This window comes from Dreissena polymorpha, chromosome 7, assembly GCF_020536995.1.
Source record: "Dreissena polymorpha isolate Duluth1 chromosome 7, UMN_Dpol_1.0, whole genome shotgun sequence".
Lineage (NCBI taxonomy): Eukaryota > Metazoa > Mollusca > Bivalvia > Myida > Dreissenidae > Dreissena > Dreissena polymorpha.
Window position 1 is genome coordinate 110,094,658 of NC_068361.1, and position 22,162 is coordinate 110,116,819.

At 38.5% G+C, this 22,162-nt stretch overlaps 1 protein-coding gene across 2 annotated transcripts in view; it reads right to left on the reverse strand.

Annotated features, from left to right (window-relative positions):
• The window catches only part of LOC127838470 (dyslexia-associated protein KIAA0319-like protein), an 87,971-nt gene extending 67,428 nt beyond the window's left edge, over positions 1 to 20,543 (reverse strand). For both annotated transcript variants that reach the window (XM_052366253.1, XM_052366254.1), the window contains exons 1-3: positions 20,463 to 20,543; positions 11,925 to 12,066; positions 11,162 to 11,288 (exon numbers count right to left, since the gene is read on the reverse strand). In XM_052366253.1, coding sequence (XP_052222213.1) covers positions 11,162 to 11,240 — 79 coding nt within the window. In that variant the 5' untranslated portion in view covers positions 11,241 to 11,288; positions 11,925 to 12,066; positions 20,463 to 20,543. The remainder of the gene's footprint in view (positions 1 to 11,161; positions 11,289 to 11,924; positions 12,067 to 20,462) is intronic.
• Positions 20,544 to 22,162: the final 1,619 nt, after the last annotated feature.

The window sequence follows — 22,162 nt, forward strand, 5'->3', positions numbered from 1 at the left end:
CATAATATAAAACCGGTAACTTGTACAGTACAGTAATTTTAAAGACGGTTTCGGGCATCATCATCACACCTTTTTACTGTAAACAAGTGTTACCTATGACTCATAATTAATACGACAAATTAATTGCAAGTGGTAAACAATTAATTACTTATAGTGAGTAAGTTGTGCAAATAACTCCCGGTTAATATTATGCGATAACAATTTAATTCCAGTACATGTATATTTCATCATGTCCATTTATAGAAATGATTCACCTCGTTTTTCTTACATTTATTCAACACATAATGCGCTTAAACAATTTTTCATTGAATTAATCGCACACTTGTAAATGTTTCGTCCGATAATCGATACTTAGAAGACTGATGATGGCAACCGACCGTAATCCTCGTGGACAACGTGAATTTCATGCATAATTCAGTCAAAACATTTATTCAACTCATAAAGTGTTGAAACAAATTATCGTTGAATTCATATCGCAACTGTTGATATTTGTTGAAATCTCAAATGGGAATAATTAAATTTGTAATCCGAAACCCATTCCCGTAAGTCGATGTTAACGCGTTTTTAATCCGAAACACGCTTCCGAATGTAAATGTTACCGCAACGTTAAAATATTCTTGCTTCAAATTAGTAGTGCAAATTTATTTTGTGTCGAATCTTTTTCTCAATTAAAACGAGCGCGAAAATTATGCAGCATGTACAATGTCGCGTCATTTGGATAGAAAGCGTTGTATTGAGCGTTTTAACAATCACACACCACGTCAGGGGATTGACGCATGTTCAGAGTCAGGTTGAAACGGATGTATTGGGGAATCGTTGGAGTCAGGATTTTACTATCTGTGCGGGAACGTTTTAAAACAATTAAACAATATAAAAATTATATATATTTTTAAATGACTGGGGGATTTTCTTGAAGAGTTATAGCGCACAAAATGACGTCTTTTGAGGCTGTTTTTCTTTGAGTTATAATGCACCACAGAACGTGAATTGACACGTTAAACTAAAAAAAAAAATGAACGTCGGCAGGGGACACCACTCCCGAACCACCCCTATCAGCCCCGGGGCGCCTGACAAAAATCCTGTGGAAAGCACTGCGTAGAAACAAAATGAAATGACGTGCATAATCTCCATATTGCCATCTATCCATGTTTCAAGTTTCCTGAAAAAATATGAAGAACTTTTAAAGTTATCGCAGGATCCAGAAAAGTGTGATGGACTGACAGACAGACTGACAGACAGAGTAGGGGACAATAAAATGTTAAGACAGGGGCAAGTCTTTGAAAGTTTGAGCAATTTCAATATGCCTTCTAAAGGGTTCTTAAGACATCAGGTGTATGACTGTAAGGTAATTGACAGAACATCATACATGTTTCTAACAAAGTATCAAAAAAATGCAAATGCATAATTAATATTATTTAAACTATAAGAAATACAGAAACTCATTTCATCTGAAGAAACTGTTGTCAAAATCTTATCATGTCTTTCAGTCAAATTCAAATTAATTTCCTAAAACTAAAATTTAAACAAGAGCACCGCCTTGCGGGTGCAGACCGCTCATCTATTTTCTTTTTAAAGGTGAAGGGACTCTCATTTTCAATCACAAAGGAGGGAGGGGTGGAGTGAAGAGCGGTGCATTGTGTGGGGGTGTGGACATTTATTACATTTTCTTCCAAAAATGCGAAAAAAAGGAAAAAAAAATCGGGAGTGGGGGGGTGGGGGGGGGTGGGGGGGATTCTTGGGTGCGATGGTTGGACGGTATTTCAAACATAAAATAATAAAAATAAATTTTTGTGTTTTTTAACCGTTTCATAAAAAAAAATTGGGGGGGGGGGGGTGAGGTGGGGGGGTATAGTGTGAGGGTGTGGTGGTAATTTGTGAGATGATCTTTAAAAAAAAAAAAAAAAAAAAAAATGGGGGGGGGATTCGGGTGGGGGGAGGGGGGATTCTTGGGTGCGATGGTTGGACGGTATTTCAAACATAAAATAATCAAAATAAATAGTTTTGTTTTTTAACCATTTAAAAAAAAATTGGGGAGGGGGTGCGGTGGGGGGGTATAGTGTGAGGGTGTGGTGGTCATTTGTGAGATGATCTTAAAAAAAAAAAAAAAAAAAAAAAATGGGGGGGGGGATTCGGGGGGGGGGGGGGGGGGGCACGGCGATGGTTTGGGTGGAGTCTATTATGGTATGTCAGGTTAGAGTAGTTTTGTCAAAGTATCAATCAAATCTAATCATAAATAAAGAAGTTATGGCAATTTTAGCAAAATTTAATAATTTGACCTTGAGAGTCAAGGTCATTTAAAGGTCAAGGTAAAATTCAACTTGCCAGGTACAGTAACCTCATGATAGCATGAAAGTATTTGAAGTTTGAAAGCAATAGCCTTGATACTTAAGAAGTAAAGTGGATCGAAACACAAAATTTAACCATATATTCAAAGTTACTAAGTCAAAAAAGGGCCATAATTCCGTAAAAATGACATCCAGAGTTATGCAACTTGTCCTTTTACTGTACCCTTATGATAGTTTGCGAGTGTTCCAAGTATGAAAGCAATATCTATGATACTTTAGGGGTAAAGTGGACCAAAACACAAAACTTAACCAAACTTTCAATTTTCTAAGTATAAAGGGCCCATAATTCCGTCCAAATGCCAGTCAGAGTTACATAACTTTGCCTGCACAGTCCACTTACGGTAGTTAGTAAGTGTTGCAAGTATGAAAGCAATAGCTTTGATACTTAAGGAATAAAATGGACCTTAACACAAAACTTAACCAAAATTTTCAATTTTCTAAGTATAAAAAGGGCACATAATTCTGTCAAAATGCACGCCAGATTTATCTAACTTTGCCTGCCCAGTCCCCTTATGATAGTAAGTAAGTGTACCAAGTTTGAATGCAATAGCATTGATACTTTCTGAAAAAAGTGGACCTAAACGCAAAACTTAACCAAAATTTTAAATTTTCTAAGTATAAAAAGGGCACATAATTCAGTCAAAATGCACGCCAGAGTTATCTAACTTTGCCTGCCCAGTCCCCTCATGATAGTAAGTAAGTGTACCAAGTTTGAATGCAATAGCATTGATACTTTCTGAGAAAAGTGGACCTAAACGCAAAACTTAACCGGACGCCGACGCCGACGCCAAGGTGATGACAATAGCTCATAATTTTTTTTCAAAAAATAGATGAGCTAAAAAAAAGAAGAAGTTTGCTAAAAATCTGCAGTTTTTTCATGAACAATTAAATTTTACCCAAACAGCTCCTCCCAGTACCGTATTTAAGTGACACTTCCGGCTATTTGACTTCTGGCTTGAATTCCAGTGAAGAATTCAATAATAATACCAGCAAGAAATAATAATACCAGCAAGAAACAATAATACCAGCAAGAATATTTCTCTAAGTCTATGAATAGTTTTCTGGCATGATTTGACTTGGGAATAAAAAGCACGTGAATATTTGTGAAATAATTAGGCCGCATAACTTCCTTGACACTTTGGCGGTAATTGCTTTTGATAAATTTGCATTTTAGCTGAATCCTATTTCAGAATCATAGATAGGACATGAATTACATTGCGTGTTAGCACAACCTGTTTCAAAAATTGCCAAGAACATTATTTAATGGTTTAACAAAAATAAGAATTATGGTTTCATTCGGGGTGAATAATATTTCAAAATTATATATATGAAGTCTGCCAATCAAATATGATACAAATACTTTGATAGTATATAGTAAGTAACAGTGATCTTGCTCTAGATCAGCATGTCACCTACATATTCATACACACACAATTTCAGCACAACATCTCTATCCTGAAAAGGAAATATTGAGTAGTTCTTTACTGATTACAGAAATATGTACTTGTTGCACACACAACATACCAGACTTATATACAGAATGCATATCAAGCTAAAAAGCTGGTCACAGTTATTGGTCATGGTAAGTACATTCTCATCAAGACCCTGACAACATGTGTTTAGTTTTTGTTCAATATTTGTAGTAGATATACAGATATGGAGTTGTTGCATGCAGACTTTAGCCAAAATATTACAATAAAAGGGGGCAAAATTCTGCTACATGTAAATTGCAGGTCAGAGCTATGGAACATGGTCAGTTAACTCAAACAATGGCCCCAAACACTTTGACATTTCAGTTGAATACCTGTAGTAGAATCAGTGATATGTTGATGTTTCACATTTAAATTAACCAGAGCAAGGGTCATGTGTGACATTTTGAGTTATTCTGCAAAGAGTCGAGCTAAACATTGTCATGTAAATCCAGGCCTTTCTCAAGGGCCTATCATCACAGTGCTGCCTCTATGCCCGAATTTCCCAATAGGGGCTGCCACTGTGCCTGAATTTCCCATTCAGGGCTGCCACTGTGCCTAAATTCCCCAATCAGGGGTGTCACTGTGCCTGAATTTCCCAATCAGGGCTGACACTGTGCCTGAATTTCCCATTCAGGGGTACCACTGTGCCTGAATTACCCAATCAGGGGTGCCACTGTGCCTGAATTTCCAAATCATGGCTGCCACTGTGCCTGATTTCCCAAATCAGGGGTGTCATTGTGTCTGAATTTCCCAATCAGGGCTGCCACTGTGCCTGAATTTCCCATTCAGGGCTGCAACTGTGCCTGAATTTCCCAATCAGGGCTGCAACTGTGCCTGAATTCCCCAATCAGGGGTACCACTGTGCCTGAATTACCAAATCAGAGGTGCCACTGTGCCTGAATTTCCCAATCAGGGCTGCAACTGTGCTTGAATTTCCCAATCAGGGGTGTCAATGTGCCTGAATTCCTCAATCAGGGGTGCTACTGTGCCTGAATTCCGCAATCAGGGTGCCACTGTGCCCGAATTCCCCAATTAGGGGTGCCACTGTGCCTGAATTTCCCATTCAGGGCTGCCACTATGCCTGAATTCCCCAATCAGGACTGCCACTGTGCCTGAATTTCCCAAACAGGGCTGCCACTGTGCCTGAATTTCCCATTCAGGGCTGCCACTGTGCCTGAATTCCTCAATCAAGGGTGCTACTGTGCCTGAATTTCCCATTCAGGGCTGCCACTATGCCTGAGTTCCCCAATCAGGACTGCCACTGTGCCTGAATTTCCCAATCAGGGCTGACACTCTGCCTGAATTTCCCATTCAGGGCTGCAACTGTGCCTGAAATCCCCAATTAGAGGTACCACTGTGCCTGAATTACCCAATCAGGGCTTCCACTATGACTGAATTCCCCAATCAGGACTGCCACTGTGCCTGAATTTCTCAAACAGGGCTGCCACTGTGCCTGAATTTCCCATTCAGGGCTGCCACTGTGCCTGAATTCCCCAATCAGGGCTGCCACTGTGCCTGAATTTCCCAATCAGGGCTGCCACTGTGCCTGAATTTCCCATTCAGGGCTGCAACTGTGCCTGAAATCCCCAATCAGGGGTATCACTGTGCCTGAATTACCCAATCAGGGATGCCACTGTGCCTGAATTTTCCAATCATGGCTGCCACTGTGCCTGAATTCCCAAATCAGGGGTGTCACTGTGCCTGAATTTCCCAATCAGGGCTGCCACTGTGCCTGAATTTCCCATTCAGGGCTGCAACTGTGCCTGAATTCCCCAATCAGAGGTGCCACTGTGCCTGAAATTCCCAATCAGGGCTGCCACCGTGCTTGAATTTCCCAATCAGGGGTGCCATTGTGCCTGAATTCCTTAATCAGGGGTGCTACCGTGCCTGAATTCCTCAATCAGGGGCGCTACTGTGCCTGAATTCCCCAATCAGGGGTGCCACTGTGCATGAATTTCTCACCTGAATTCCCCAATCATGGGTGTCACTGTGCCTGAATTTCCCAATCAGGGGTGACACTGTGCCTGAATTTCTCACCTGAATTTCCCAATCAGGGGTGCCACTGTGCCTAAATTTCCCAATCAGGGCTACCACTGTGCCTAAATTTCCCATTCAGGGCTGCCACCGTGCCTGGATTTCCAAATCAGAGCTGCCACTGTGCCTGAATTGCCCAATCAGGGCTGCCAAAGTGCCTAAATTTTCCAATCAGGGCTGTCACTGTACCTGAATTTTCCAATCAGGGCTGTCACTGTACCTGAATTTTCAATCAGGGCTGTCACTGGGCCTGAATTTTCCAATCAGGGCTGTCACTGTACATGAATTTTCCAATCAGGGCTTCCCAGTGCCTGAATTTCCCAATCAGGACCGCCACTGTGCCTGAATTTCTCAATCAGGGCAGCCACTGTGCCAGAATTTCCAAATCAAGGTTGCCACTATGCCTAAATTTTCCAATCAGGGCGGCTAATGTGCATGAATTTCCCATTCAGGGATGCCACTGTGCCTGAATTTCCCAATCAGGGGTGCCACTGTGCCTGAATTTCTAAATCAGGGGTGCCTCTGTGCTTGAATTTCCCAATCAGTGGCGCCACTATGCCTGAATATTCCCACACAGGGGTGCCACTATGCCTGAATTTCCCAATAAGGGGTGCCACTGTGTCTGAATTTCCCATTCAGGGGTGCCACTGTGCCTAAATTTTCCAATCAGGGGTGCCACTATGCCTGAATTTCCCTATCAGGGGTGCCACTGTGCCTGAATGTCCAAATAAGGGCTGCCACTGTGCCTGAATTTCCCAATCAGGGGTGCCACTGTGCCTGAATTTTCCAATCAGGGGTGCCACTATGCCTGAATTTCCCAATCAGGGGTGCCACTATGCCTGAATTTCCCAATCAGGGGTGCCGCTGTGCCTGAATTTCCCAATCAGGCGTTCCACTGTGCCTGAATTTCCAAATATGGGTTCCCTTGTGCTTTTAAGTCGAAATATTATCTTTTTCCGCTTTCTAAAATTTGTAATTTATGAAGAAATCTATGAAAAATGAAATTACAACAAGGGCTGTTTGTAAAACATGCATGTCCCCCATATGGGCTCTCCGTTGTAGTGACAGCCATTTTGTGAATATGTTTTTTGTCACTGTGACCTTGACCTTTGACCTAGTGACCTGAAAATCAATAGGGGTCATCTGCGGGTCATGATCAATGTACCTATGAAGTTTCATGATCCTAGGCATAAGTGTTCTTGAGTTATCATCCGGAAACTATTTTACTATTTCGGGTCACCATGACCTTGACCTTTGACCTAGTGACCTGAAAATCAATAGGGGTCATCTGCCAGCCATTATCAATCTACCTACGAAGTTTCATGATCCTAGGCATAAGCGTTCTTGAGTTATCATCCGGAAACCATTTTACTATTTCGGGTCACTGTGACCTTGACCTAGTGACCTGAAAATCAATAGGGGTCATCTGCGAGTCATGATCAATCTACCTATCAAGTTTCATGATCCTAGGCCTAAGCGTTCTAGAGTTATCATCCGGAAACCATTTAACTATTTTGGGTCACTGTGACCTTGACCTTTGACCTACTGACCTGAAAATCAATAGGGGTCATCTGCGAGTCACAATCAATCTACCTATCAAGTTTCATGATCCTAGGCCTAAGCGTTCTTGAGTTATCATCCGGAAAACATTTTTCTATTTCGGGTCACCGTGACCTTGACCTTTGACCTAGTGACATCAAAATCAATAGGGGTCATCTGCGAGTCATGATCAATGTACCTATGAAGTTTCATGATCCTAGGCCCAAGCGTTCTTGAGTTATCTTCGGAAACCACCTGGTGGACGGACCGACAGACCAACATGAGCAAAGCAATATACCCCCTCTTCTTCGAAGGGGGGCATAAAAATGGAATAGCAATAATAACTAAGGGCCCTTGCCCATTTGCAATTACAACATCATGGTGAAGGGCCTGAAAGCTAATGTTAAAGTTTAGAACAAACTTTTGCAAAATATATAAACTGTCTATCAAAACCTCTACAAAACAGGCAAGACGTCTGCATGATTTTTTAAATTGAACAAAAAGCCCCCTAGCTGGAGTTCTAGTCTATATCTCAATGTTTTAGAATGGACAGTCATATGTGTACTTGTAAGGAATGCAGTCACATAATTTGTAGTCCAGCCCTCTACTGAGCAAGCTAGCCGCTTAGTTATAGATTGGTGTTGTTTATGGAGATCAACAGTTTAACCACAAACTAATGGTATCATTATTGCTTGAAGACTATAATGCACTTTATAATTGTCTGAGTTTAAAATCACATTTAACTACTCTGGTAACAAACCTATATTGCTACATTCAGCCCTTGATAAAATCTATCCCCCAAAAATTACACTTAATAGACTGAAATAAATACTTGAATAAAAGCTGAATGCTGCGAATGCATGACATTTGAGAGTATAGTAATCATTAAGGAACCACATTTCTCTCTACATTGACATCAAATACATCATTATAAGTTTAAGCCAAGGAAAAGATAAATCCGTAAAACCTTTATTCCAGACACATTAAAGCTGTCTTGTGGTGGCAGACATGCTGTTGAATAAATTCTCAATATATTTAAGTGCCACAGACAACAAGAACTGTGAAGAAAGGGATCGTTTTTCCTCAGGCTACCAACATTCAACAAGGTTGAAATAAATAGGTGTCTTTAAGGAAATAAATTGTTGTTTTGACTTAAAAAAAATGATTAAGAAGATTAGACAAGAGCACCGCATAACAGGTGCCAACGCTCGGCTGCGTTTGCAGTTTTGAATAAATGAAAGCTTGTCAGAATTATTTTTTTTGGGAGGTCACAGTGACCTTGACCTTTGACCTAGTGACCCAAAAATGGGTGTGGCATGTAGAACTCATCAAGGTGCATCTACATATGAAGATTCAAAGTTGTCAGTGGAAGCACTTTGATTTTAGAGCCAATGTAAAGGTTTTTGCACGACGCCGGCGGATGGCTTACGTCACTACGAGCTGGCTATGACAATACCTCGGATTTTCTCCGAAAATAGCCGAGCTAAAAACCAGAAATACCATACATGATGTGTCAAATAATATCAAGTATCATGCTTATGATTAAATTATTTTGAGCAGCTTAACGTCTTTATACACTTTTTCAATATTTTCTTTAAACATACATGTACCTCAGAATAAGCAATGATTAGAAGATTATCACTCAAATTATAATCTAGGGAAGATTTATCAGGCTTTTTTGCAGGCAGTTCTATGCACAGCGGTCTCGCTGTGCCTGAACTTCAAAATCAATTTCGACGCGGCACTTGTTTTTCCGATCAAGTCTTTCTGTATGTTATTTAATATTGTAATATATGACCCTAATGAATAATTTGAGTAAATAAGTACATAATTAACAATAATGTTTTTTAATAGCTCTAAAGTAGTTAAGATTTTTATCTAGAACATGTAGCAATTATAAAAAAATGTACATGTGAAAATTAATGACCCCCACCCATCCTCACCAACCCTTTTCTGTGCTGCCTTGGCTGGCCAAAAATCCTGGGGAAATGCCTGTATATGATCACAAAAGGTAAAGGAATCTACTAAAACTGTGCATGTTGTAAAGCTAGACAACACTAGACATTTCCTAATAATTTCCTAATTCCAAGGACTTGTGTAGTCTTAACACATTTAATTACTGTTTTTAATAATTCTAAATCTTTTCATTTGCCAGCGAATAATCACAGAACTATATACACCTACAACATTGGGTGTGAAGGAGTAGTGGATGTGGTCTCTTCATAATAATCTGGGGGTCGCCAATTTAATACACAATATGGGAATGTTCTCAAGGTTTTCTCATAAGACACCAAGTACCGCTGGCACTGGTTTTACCCATGGAACAAACTTGAGAGTATCTTAATAAGCCTAAGGCTGTATGTACAAACAAGCTAAAATAAACAAGTTTCAACTTTTTTAAGTTTTTAACTTAAAGATTGTCACCCTTTTTAGGTTGACCTGGAGCATAGAGCAGCTCCCAGATATATTCCACTTTAGCTCTTGCTCTGATATCATCACAATCACAGGTAAATAGTTGCTTCATAATTAAAGCATTACCTGCATCACATTTCTTTATCAAATACACTAGTTTTGCACCAGACCCGCCCATAAATAGTCTGTCTACATGAATCCAGCGTTTCCCTGGGCAATTTATAGATAAACATTGCAAATGACCCATACAAAATAAACATACAACAAATGAAAACCTTGACTCTAGTTTATGCATCAAATATCTTTCTTATATGGCTGTTAAACAATGAAGCATGCTTTTTTGGTGCATGTTAAATAAAGATGTACTTGCATTTATGCCTCACACTTCACTGGTTTTACCATTTAACAATTTGTAATGACTTTATTGTAATTTCCCACATTATATGCACTCATCTTGTTTTCTTTAATTATGCGCAGGATATTGAATTTATGTAAACTTTTCTTGCTATAAAATACATTAAAGTGCATTTAAGTTATATATATATATATGTACTTCTTAAAACAAGCCACTCTATATCTCATGATTCAATTATAGAATATTTACATGGGGCAGTAGGGAAAAAACAGTTCTTTCATTGATTTGATACAGTTCTTTTATTGACATGACAACTTGTGCACTTTTTGGACTCTTAATCTGAATTTCTCAATCGAGACAAGGAGGTTTGAAAGAATCATTTGTTTAACATAAATTTATTTACAACTGTTTCCTCAGGATGGCATAAAATGCCTAAAATTGATACTAAAATATTCGCATTTGCACCATAACGAAAATTATATCAAATAGTCACAAGGCCAGTATCATGCCCCTCTTCATATGATCATTAATTAACCCTTTACCAGGTAGATACCTATTTTGACGCATGTGAAGTCCCTTAGAAAGTTACATTTAATTAAAGACCTTTTTTACTAGATTCAAGTTTTGAAGTCTTCGTTTCTTACCCTAAGATACTCATGAGCAGCAAACAGCATAAAACCTGAACAGACTGCGAGTTACTCGCAGGCTGTTCTGGTTTTATGCTGTTTGCACAGCGCCATTTTCACTGTGATTGTAACCGGGAAGGGGTTAAAACCAATGCATGAAAGTGTAATGTTGTACTTTGAAAAAGAATAAGAGTATTCGGTCATATTGATGTCTAAAGACAGATGGACAGTCAGATGTCCAAGGTGATTCATTTGAACACCTATTTTAACTTGGTGACAGAAAGTATAGGTACACAATAACATTGTTTCAGTGCTGCTCATTTATCAAATCATATCAAAACACATAAAATTATTTTAAACATACAACATGTGACTCACCTGAGCTAGCAAAAAATATCAGCACGCCAAGTTGTCTCCCCATGGCAACAACAAAACTAGTCATGGCAACCATTCTCATTCACCAATCCACAATCTTCATTTTGTAGATGTAGTTCCTGTGACTTTCCTTAGAGTAAAGAAAATTCTGCACTTGTTATCACTGACTAATAAAATCCAAAAGAAACTTCACAAAATCTATCCATTCTTGTGACATATTTAAATCCAAATCAAGATAATACATTAACTTGCACATCCTATTTTATAAAAGAAAACGCAGGCTAACGAAAGAAATAAAAAATAGTCCTCAGACTGGTTTATAAGTCTCCAAGGATGTTTGTAGTCTGGTTAATTTAAATCAAGACTTACTTTTTCATTTGTATTTGCTGTATTTCTGGAAAATCACACAACACAACACATTTTCCAAATAGTAAAACCACATTTACATCTATACAAGTCTCGACATTCTAAGGTTAATCACAATGACAATCAATAAAACATGTACAATCCAGTGTCCAGTTGGTGAAATACATAATCTAAGTAATTAAGAAGACTGGGTACATGTTATGATACTTTTACATCAATCGACCCATAGTCTTGTTCCAGTCATAGTTATTAAACATCAAGAACTGAAATTGGTAGTAAAAGATGTCATGTATTATATTTCCCTCTTATCCAATGACAGCATTTTACAAATGTGATCAATTGTCTAAATCCAGGCTTAACAATAGGTCTGCATGCAGTGTGATAATTGAAATTCACTCACTGACTGCATGCAATGGTTTGTTAATGCAGAATCCAGATACATGTAGATGTGCAATTTTCAAATGTGATCTCAACTGTCTTGTAGCCTTTCTTATTTACAGTCACGAATTCTAGAAGAGTGATGGTTGCATGGTTTCTGAATCCTGGAAAATAAATGAACACAAAGTTATGACATTGTATTGCTTTCAATGTTTCAATTCCAAGGCAATTGAGCCTTAAGTTATATACAAACAATGGCCTTGTATTTAACAAATACATTTTTCTTACATACCTATGAAATAACAATACCTTGTAAAGTTGCAGTATGGTTACCGGTAAGTACTATTTTAGATGAAGATAATTATTAATAACATCTTTTGTTTTCATACTGCTAAACAGGAAACAATATCCTGTTTATCATATTGAGGCACTCATTTATCAATAAATGTAAATACAGGGGTTCCTGCTGACAAGCACAATTGATGTACTGGTAATGTCAACACTGCTGAAGATACAAGCATATTGCACTGGAAACAGTTGTCAACAGCTTGAGAATAATAACATATGGCACAGATGATACATGTACATGGGCATGTCCAATATGAAATGATTGCATTGCTCATACTTCTATTGTATGATAATTTCCCATCAGATTACTGAAAGCTTTAGTTTACTCATGTACATTTCAGATATTATTGACCATGTTTGTTTAACGATTTAATGATTTCTATAGACCTCAGATTGTGCTTTTTTATGAAGGCAAATTGCAATTACTCGTTTTTTAGTAGCAAATAATCTGTCTATAAATATTTACCGAAAGATGATTTTCGTATCACCTCACGAGAAGATAATATTGAAACCCCTTTAAAGAATTTACACAGACTCTTCACCGTGTATTAAAACTAGAACTTTTAGAACCAGATAAGTGAATTTTTTCTAAAGCAATTGTTCACCTTGAAAAACGAGGAATCATAGCATGAGCAAAATATCAATAAAGATAACGTCCTTAGAAGCCATGATCTGAATGCATCCAAAATCATTTTCCAACTCAGCAATGATATCAAAAGAACACAGTTTTCAATTTTACAAGCAAATTTTAAAATGTGACTTCTAGAGCTTCAAATGGTCTAATCTATGGAAATTTGTTGGCCCCTTGGCAGACATGTTTTCAATGAACTGGAACCATCTTCAAACTCGGCTGAGATATTGTAAAAACAAATGACACTGACATACTGAGATATCATTACAACAAATGAACCTGACAGGCCAAGATATCATTGGAACAAATGACACTGACAGGCCAATATATATTTAGAACATATGAAAATGACTGGTCAATATATCATTAGAACAAATGACAATGACGGGCTAAGATATCATTAGAAAAAATGACAATTACAGGCTAAGATATCATTAGAACAAATTACACTGACAGGCTAAGATATCATTAGAACAAATGAGATTAACAGGCCAAGATATCATTGGAACAAATTACACTGACAAGCTAAGACATCATTAGAAAAAATGACACTGACAGGCCAAGACATCATTGGAACAAATTACGCTGACAGGCTATGATATCATTAGAACAAATGACACTTACAGGCCAAGATATCATTAGAACAAATGACAATGACAGGCTAAGATAACACTAGAACAAATTACAAAGACTGGCTAATGCTGCGTTTACATTATGTTCCTGGCAGCCACAGCAGTCCCGTTTGTCCGAAACATATCACGCTGTGTGATTGTTGCAATTTTTGACCTTTAATCCAAGGTTTGCTAGGTTGTGCTAAGTTTCCTCACGGTTTATCAAGGTACCCGTGACGTGCCGTCGATGCAAAACGTGGCCCTTCGAGGGTGCGCTAAGTTTTCATCCACTCTCTGCCCTAGATGTATAAATTTTGCTTCAAGGTAAGATGCGTTCTGTTAAGTTTCTGAATGTTGTTTGCGTTTGTCATGCAGGTCTGTACGTTGTACATGTTTGTCATTCATTTGTCACTTTCTGTCAAGGTACTGTGCGGATCAAACATGGACATCCGAGAGGTTTCGGGCACGATTGTGCTCTCGGTATAGAAGAAAACTCTCATGCAACAGTATTTATTATAACAAAATAATTCCAGTGACATGGATGTTAACGACGAGAATAATTTTGTGTTTGCCTGCTTATTTGCAGCATAAATAAAATCTTTGCGTTGTAAAGAGCTGAAAAAATCACAAACGTCCGGGAAAAGACGAAGAAGGAGGCCAAGGTCCCTGTGGGTTTGTCCATGGCTATGGGAAGCTAGAAGTCAGCAGCAAGGGCACTTTGATGCATTTCTAACAAGGGAACTCCACAACGCAGATATCAACACCTTTCAGAATTATCTTAAGATGCCCCCAGAACTATTCGACAAGATGCTTTAAAGGATATCTCAATTCATCTCAAGACAAGATACGAAGATTCTCTCTGCCCTTACACCTGGATTGAAACTGGCACTGACTCTGAGGCATTTGGCTACAGGGGACAATTACTCGTCACTCTCCTATGGGTTTCGGTGCAGTAAGGCAGCAATTTGTTATATGGTTCCTGAAGTATTTTTCTTCAGTAAAATTTGTTATGACCCTAGGGGTTGTTCTCTTCCTAGCACATGCACCTCCTTCTGCGTCTTCTTCCTCATTTGTAAGGGGCGGATCAACAGGAGCAGTGGGCTCTTCTTGATCGTGCGGTGGTAGGCATAGACTTTCAGGTTGCTCCTCAGCTTGAGCGTCCTTTGCAGCGCGGGGAGCCTTTGTTCAGCGCTTTCTTGGTGGCATTATACTGATCGAGTGTGAGGACTGAAATTTTCCTGAATAGCACAGCTTTTATATACTCATATTCAGACCGCGCGAATCATGTCAGACTGTACAACAACTCAACTGGCCGTAACGCACCTGCCTGCAAAACGCAATACACCATAACGGGTCGGAATAAACACATAGTGAAATGGCTGTCAATTATCCTAGCTTACCGTGGTAATCTTGACAAAACGTAACAAAACTTGATAGAAACTTAACATGTCGAAGAATGAATAGGATTCCCGTCAAAGTACAGACCCTTTTCGGGTTCTGTTACGGCCTGCTTTGTACTGTCAAGTTTGGTTGCGTTTACAAAGTTCTATCACGTTTCTCATTTCCCCCGTGGCTGCAGTCGCAATTTTTTTTATAGTTTAAAATTTTGGCACGGCAACCTTGGCAACCTTGTTGTGTCACATTTTGCTATACCGTTCCCCTATGTTGCCTCACGTTCATCCCGTTTCCTTCACGTTGGCCCGAAACGTGATTGCTGTGGTCGCTGGGAACATAGTGTAAACGCAGCATAACAAATCATTAGAACAAAATTAATGAAACTGACATGCCAAGATATAAACAAGGGCTGTTTGTAAAACATGCATGCCCCCCATATGAGCTGTCAGTTGTAGTGGCAGCCTTGTGTGAATACGTTGTGTCAATGTGACCTTGACCTTTGTCCTAGTGACCTGAAAATCAATAGGGGTCATCTGCCAGTCATGATCAAGGTACCTATGAAGTTTCATGATCCTAGGCCTAATAATTCTTGAGTTATCATCAGGAAACCATTTTGCTGTTTCGAGTCACTGTGAACTTGACTTTTGACCTACTGACCTGAAAATTAATAGGGGTCATCTGCCAGTCATGATCAATGTACCTATGACGTTTCATGATCCTAGCCGCAAGCATTCTTGAGTTATCATCCGAAAACCATTTTACTATTTCGAGTCACTGTGACCTTGACCTTTGACCTAGTGACCTGAAAATCAATAGGGGTTATCTGCCAGTCATTATCAATGAACCTATGAAGTTTCATGATCCTAGGCGTAAGCATTCTTGAGTTATCATTCGGAAACCATTTTACTGTTTCGAGTCACTGTGACCTTGACCTTTGACCTGACAATCAATAGGGGTCATCTGCTAGTCATGATCAATGTTCCTTTGAAGTTTAATGATCCTAGGGGTAAGCATTCTTGAGTTATCATCCGGAAACCATCTGGTGGACGGACCGACCGACGGACATGTTCAAAACAATATACCCCCTCTTCTTCGAAGGGGGGCATAAAAAACATACTTAAAGGCCAAGATATCATTTGAAAAAATGACACTGAGGGGCCAAGATATCATTACAACAAATGACAAAGACGGGCAAGATATCATTAGAACAAATGACACTGACAAGCCAAGACATCACAAAACAATGGCATTGACAGACCCAGATATCATTAAAACAATAGCACTGATGGGCCGAAATATCGTTTAAACAAATGACACTGACAGGCCAAGATATCATTAGAACAAATGAAATTGACATGCCTTGATATGATATGAACAAATAACAATGATAGGCTTATATATTATTAGAACAAATGACTCTGACAGGCTGAGATATCATAAGAACAAATGACAATGACTGACTATGATACCATAAGAATGAATGACAATGCCGGGCTTAGATATCATTAGAACAAATGACAATGATGGGCTTAGATATTATAAAAACAAATGACACTGACAGGCTGAGATATCAATAGAACAAATGACACTGACAGACCAAGAGATCATTAGAACAAATAACACTGACAAGATGAGATTTCTTAAGAACAAAATGACTGTTACAGGCCAAGATATTGTTAGCACAAACAACACTGACAGGCCCAAATAACATTAAAACAAATTATACTGACAGGCTAATGGCATGGGCAGACAAAGATATACATAGTTAGACCAAATAACACTGACAAATCGTGTTGTGAAAACATATCTCCTACTGGCCTTACGTAAGAGTACCAAACATGAACACCGACACAAAATGTGTCTGTGGACTAACGATACATGTGTTAACTTGCAGGAAATTCTTGTGGGTTGTTATTAAGACTAAAAGGTAATGGGAATACGATTTAAGAACATTAAATAAATATATAAAGTAAACTTTACCCATAAAAAGTTTTGATATATTTCTATTTTAATGGCACTTGAATTCTGCTAGCTAAAGAAGCTTTGCAAACAGTTTTTGTAATGCTGACAAGACCTCTTCAGATGTCTAAATATTAAATATATTTTTTTTAGGGGAGGCCTTACACCACTGTTTACATAACCATTGACATTATGTTGTTTCAACTTCAAAGGGGTGTTATATTTATATCAGTCTTTAAGAAATACCGTCGGTCCTTGCCTATTTCCGATGATAATTTGGAAATCCCAAAATGATTCTTATATTTCATAAGCTATTTTCAGAAAAGTTTCAAGGCAAAAGTTAGAATTTACCGAATTATTAATGAAGACTCCAATAATGTAAAATGCTTTTGTATTGGTTGCATTTGTTGATACCGAAAGTATCCAAAGATTTTTGCTGTCTCCTCAAAGTGAAATACACTCAACGTCATCACTATACGAGTACATTCCGCGAAGGGAATCAAGACAACCATGTGCGTTTTGGTTCTGGTCTTATTGGATTAATATGTACGTACGCAGTGCATAAACAAAGGTCATTTTGAAATTACCGCAGCTGTCAACATCAGCACAGGGTTTACAATACAATTACGTAACATTAATTAACAAGAGATGAGTTAGTCAGAAACACAATGCCCCCTATTGCGCCGCTAAGAAGCCATATATTTGACCTTTGACCTTGAAGGATGACCCTGACCTTTCACCACTCAAAATGCTATCTTTAATATTTCAAAAGTTATGACCAAGGTTAAAGTTTTGGGACACACACAATGAATGAATAAATGAATGAATGAATAACTGACAGACAGACAGGCCAAAAACAATATACCCCTGATCATTCCATCCGGGCGCATAAAAAAACACACACACAAAAACAAGTGTTTAATTGAATGTTTAACTTGCTCTCAATAGAATAAATAAAGAGAAGCTCTCAGAAGTACAGTATTTGATTAAGAAGAATTCAGTTTAATTATTTGTCAGTGACATTTATGAATAATAATATTAAATAGTTTATTACTATAATAATAATTTTTATTCTGTTTTTTAGATTTTAATTATGTTCAACTCCCATCCATATAAGTTCAACCTTAGTAAATATAATACTGAAAACACTAGTTTTCTCAATAGTAAAGCATTTTTTAGATAATCAACAACAAACTAATTTCCCAATTTTAGTCAAAACACTGCAAATTTTCCAAATCCAAAGGGACCTAGATCCATTCCCAAAATGGTGAAAAAAAAACCACTGGTTGTGCAAAATAAGATAACATTATAGTCAACCATTTAAGCATACATGCCAGAATTTTTTAGGTCCAAAGCGGGACATTCCATAAAAATTGTCGGGACATTTGACCAAAAAGCAGGACACCTAAAACGATCTATCATTCCACCTTTACTGTAGTCAGTATAGTACTGTTTTGTAAACCGTTTCAAACAAAGACAAAAACAAACACATTTTCAACATTTATTTCATTACAATACAACTATCGATAGCAATAAGCGACCACTATCTTGAAGACCACTGTGTGTGAATGCCTGAAAAAATCAATAATTAGCCGATAAATCGCTGATAAAGTGTCAAAAACAACACTGGTACACACGAGAAGTAGAATCGCATTGTTAATCGGGGGCAATAAAGGGATTAGCGGTGGTAAGTGTTAGCGAAACAGAGCTTGAATAGCGAATTATATTGGGAACCTATAGACCTTAAATCGTCTTTTACGAAGTTCGGGACAAATCGTCTCATATCGGGACCGTACGCCAGGACAAAGGGCCCAAAAGCGGGACTGTCCCGCCGAGATAAGGACGTCTGGCATGTATGATTTAAGTCATATTATACAATGACTGACAAAAAGCTAATGGCATTGTTCAGTCACTCTTGTTTCAAAGACCAAACCATTTGATTATGTCATTTGACATGTAATGAGTAAAAAAATGTTGGGAGTTGATACCTCGCCAATCACCCTTCACTCCAGGGATAGGTTTTGTTAAATTTTTTACTGCATGCTATCTTTCCAGCCATAACAGTATGAAAGTGGTAAGTGTTTATTTCGTATTAACATTCGCTTTATATCAAGACATAAGTCACTATGAATTTTCTGAGCGAGAGCTGTAATTTTTTTCATCTGAGAATTTCGTAATTCTTTGAAACCATTAAAATTCAATTTCAACCACTTGAAAATGTGTTGTGTCGCCTACGTCCTGACACAAGAAGGTGCAATATTTTACTGGTTCTGAGAATAACGCTTGGAACTTGTTACGGCACCAGCAAAGATAGCCAGTTCGACTAGTTGGTAAACACGTTTCATTTTAAAGTTAAATAATCTATTGAAGTAAAAGAAACAAAGAAACATAAACCAGTCCGTATTTTTTTTGAACATATTCATAGTTTCGTGTTCATGTTGAATCAAATTAGATTTTGGAGCTTTTTGTGTCAGACACAAGGTCCGACAGATTCGCATGGGTTGCAGGGCTTCCCTGGCTCAAAAATTTCTTTAGCCAAATTAGCCTTGCTAGAATGGCATTTTTTTTAATAATTTAGGCTACTTAAAGGTTTTAATAAAGAAAAAGTTGTAGCCAAATAGAATTTTCTTTAGCCAAATAAGTCAATTTGTAGCCATTGGCTAATTTGGCAAATGGCAGAGTAAGCCCTGGGATGGTACCGGTCCTGCTTATTAAAGTATTACTGACAACTGCATACATGCCAGAAGTCCCAATCTTGGCGGGACAGTCCTGCTTTTGGGGTGTATGTACCGGTGTTCTGATGTGACACAATTTGTTCCGACAATCGTAAGAACAAGAGGAGCAACGATTCAATCTGATGCATCGAAAACCAGTTTTAAATGCTTTGATTCAATTACGATACCAACCCTACTAAATTCAATTCGATTCTTTAACATATAGACATAGATACATAAAGTGCGCAGTACACCGACTATTTGATATGGGAAGATTTAGGTTTTATCTTTACCTGTAATTACGACACGCACGATTGGTTACTTATTACTTATTTTACGTATTGAATTTTAGGCAGGTATAAAACTCGGGTACAGTCTAAATTGGCTGGGCACGTGTTAGTAAAATTTAAATTGTATCTGTAATGCCATGATTTATATATCATTTAAAGTAAAATGTTCTACCCGCTAGCCTAAAAAACCTTGGACAATGAATTGACAAGCTCAAGTTAGTCAGTTACAATGGCCATCACAAATGCATTGTTAAAACTAAACATTTACAGTTAGCCTAGGTTTCAAGGATTCTCTTTATCAAACTTGAACTGCTAATGCTGCCGCTGGTGCTAATGGTGCAAGCATTAAATGTTACCACTTCAACACTTGAATTCATAGTCAAATTGCCATCATTGCTTAAGATTCGATTGGGAATCATATAGTTTATTTAAACCAATGTTCTATAGATACATATATTAAGTAAAATCTGACTAAAACTTTTAGTAAAAGTGACTTAGCCTAAGATTCGATTAAATATCGACCAAAGAGACAACTATCAACCGACGCAAATCACACACAAATGTTTGAACATGAAAAACATGCAGCACTTTAGATGTCATCATTTGGCATACCTTAAAAGTATCAATTAATTCACAATTCACAGAAATTTAGATTATTTTGTAAACAGATTGGCAAACTGACAGACAAATGTGTATAACGTCATCAGTTTTGTGGCAAAACACCAGTCGTGCAACAAGAGAAAACGGTCCCAAATAAAAACGGTCTCGTAGAATAATAAAACAACCTAAGCGCAGAGATTTGACTAGAACCAGCATATGTGCAGGCGGTGGTGCAAGGGGAATGACGTGTTTTTTGTGAGCTGAGGAAAGTAAATAAACTTGTGTGAAAAATCTGGTAGAAAGTGCGTGATACACAGACTTTAGTGCAACCTAAATGAACTGTAAATATCGCTCGATTGGTCATTGTCGGCTCGGGTACTACTTACATGTACCCCGGGTACTCCTAAGTGTTCTTACATGTACACCGGGTACGGTCAATATACTTAATCGTACCCGGTCGACATTAGACTGTACCCGAGTTGTATTCCCGCCAAAAATCCGATGTCGTAAAACGCGCTACCGGTTATCTTAAACAAACTTCTCTTTAAAAAAAAACTACATCAAGATGCCTTTTGAGTATGAGTTTCGATCATATAGAGGCCATATTACAGAAAATTGAAATACATGTGAATATAATAAATTTCAAAGAATTGGCCGACAACGACCGATTTAGCATTAAATTTCCCGGGTACGTTTTAGTATATTGACCGTACCCGGGGTACATGTAAGTATACTTAAGAGTACCCGGGGTACATGTAAGACGTACCCGAGCGAGCCGACAATGACCAATCGAGCGTAAATATCGTTATGTGGAAGGCAAATTCCGTGTTATTTTGAATGCGATGTGTGACCACGCTGCTTCAGATTCCCACCATTTTTAATTTGCTCACTCTGATTTAAATCCATTTTTATAACACGTATCTAGTCTTATGAACTGGTTTAATAAAGTCTTAGACTTTTAATTTGTGTCTTGCAGACCGCACATCCACGCATTTTAAGTAATTACATATTTTTAGCGTGTTACAATTTCAAGGCCACGAGACTGTTGTTTCGTATTCCCCTTGCGAAAGCTTTCATAATGTTTAACATTCACCTGCGCTAGCCATTTATCTATCAAGTCTACCTATCGTCTTGGGTACTACGAAAAGTCATCGGAGGAATACGGAACCAGGTGAGATTTGCGAATGCGTCGTTATGAAACGCGGACTTTGAAAATCGAGCGCAGAAAATCAAGAAAAACTCGCTACAATCGATCCGATGCGACAAATATCGAATGCCTATCGATAAAACTAATAAAGGGAAGTATTTCCATACCACCAGTATATACTTTTGATTTCGCTTTAAATCGTTTTATTCTATCCATCCGTCCGTCCGTCCGTCCGTCCGTCCGTCCGTCCGTCCGTCCGTCCATCCATCCATCCATCCATCCATCCATCCATCCATCCATCCATCCATCCATCCATCCATCCATCCATCCATCCATCCATCCATCCATCCATCCATCCATCCATCCATCCATCCATCCATCCATCCATCCATCCATCCATCCATCCATCCATCCATCCATCCATCCATCCAAACCCACCCACCCACCCACCCGAAACCCACCCACCCACCCACCCACCCACCCACCCACCCACCCACCCACCCAACCACCCACCCACCCACCCACCCACCCACCCACCCACCCACCCACCCACCCACCCACCCAC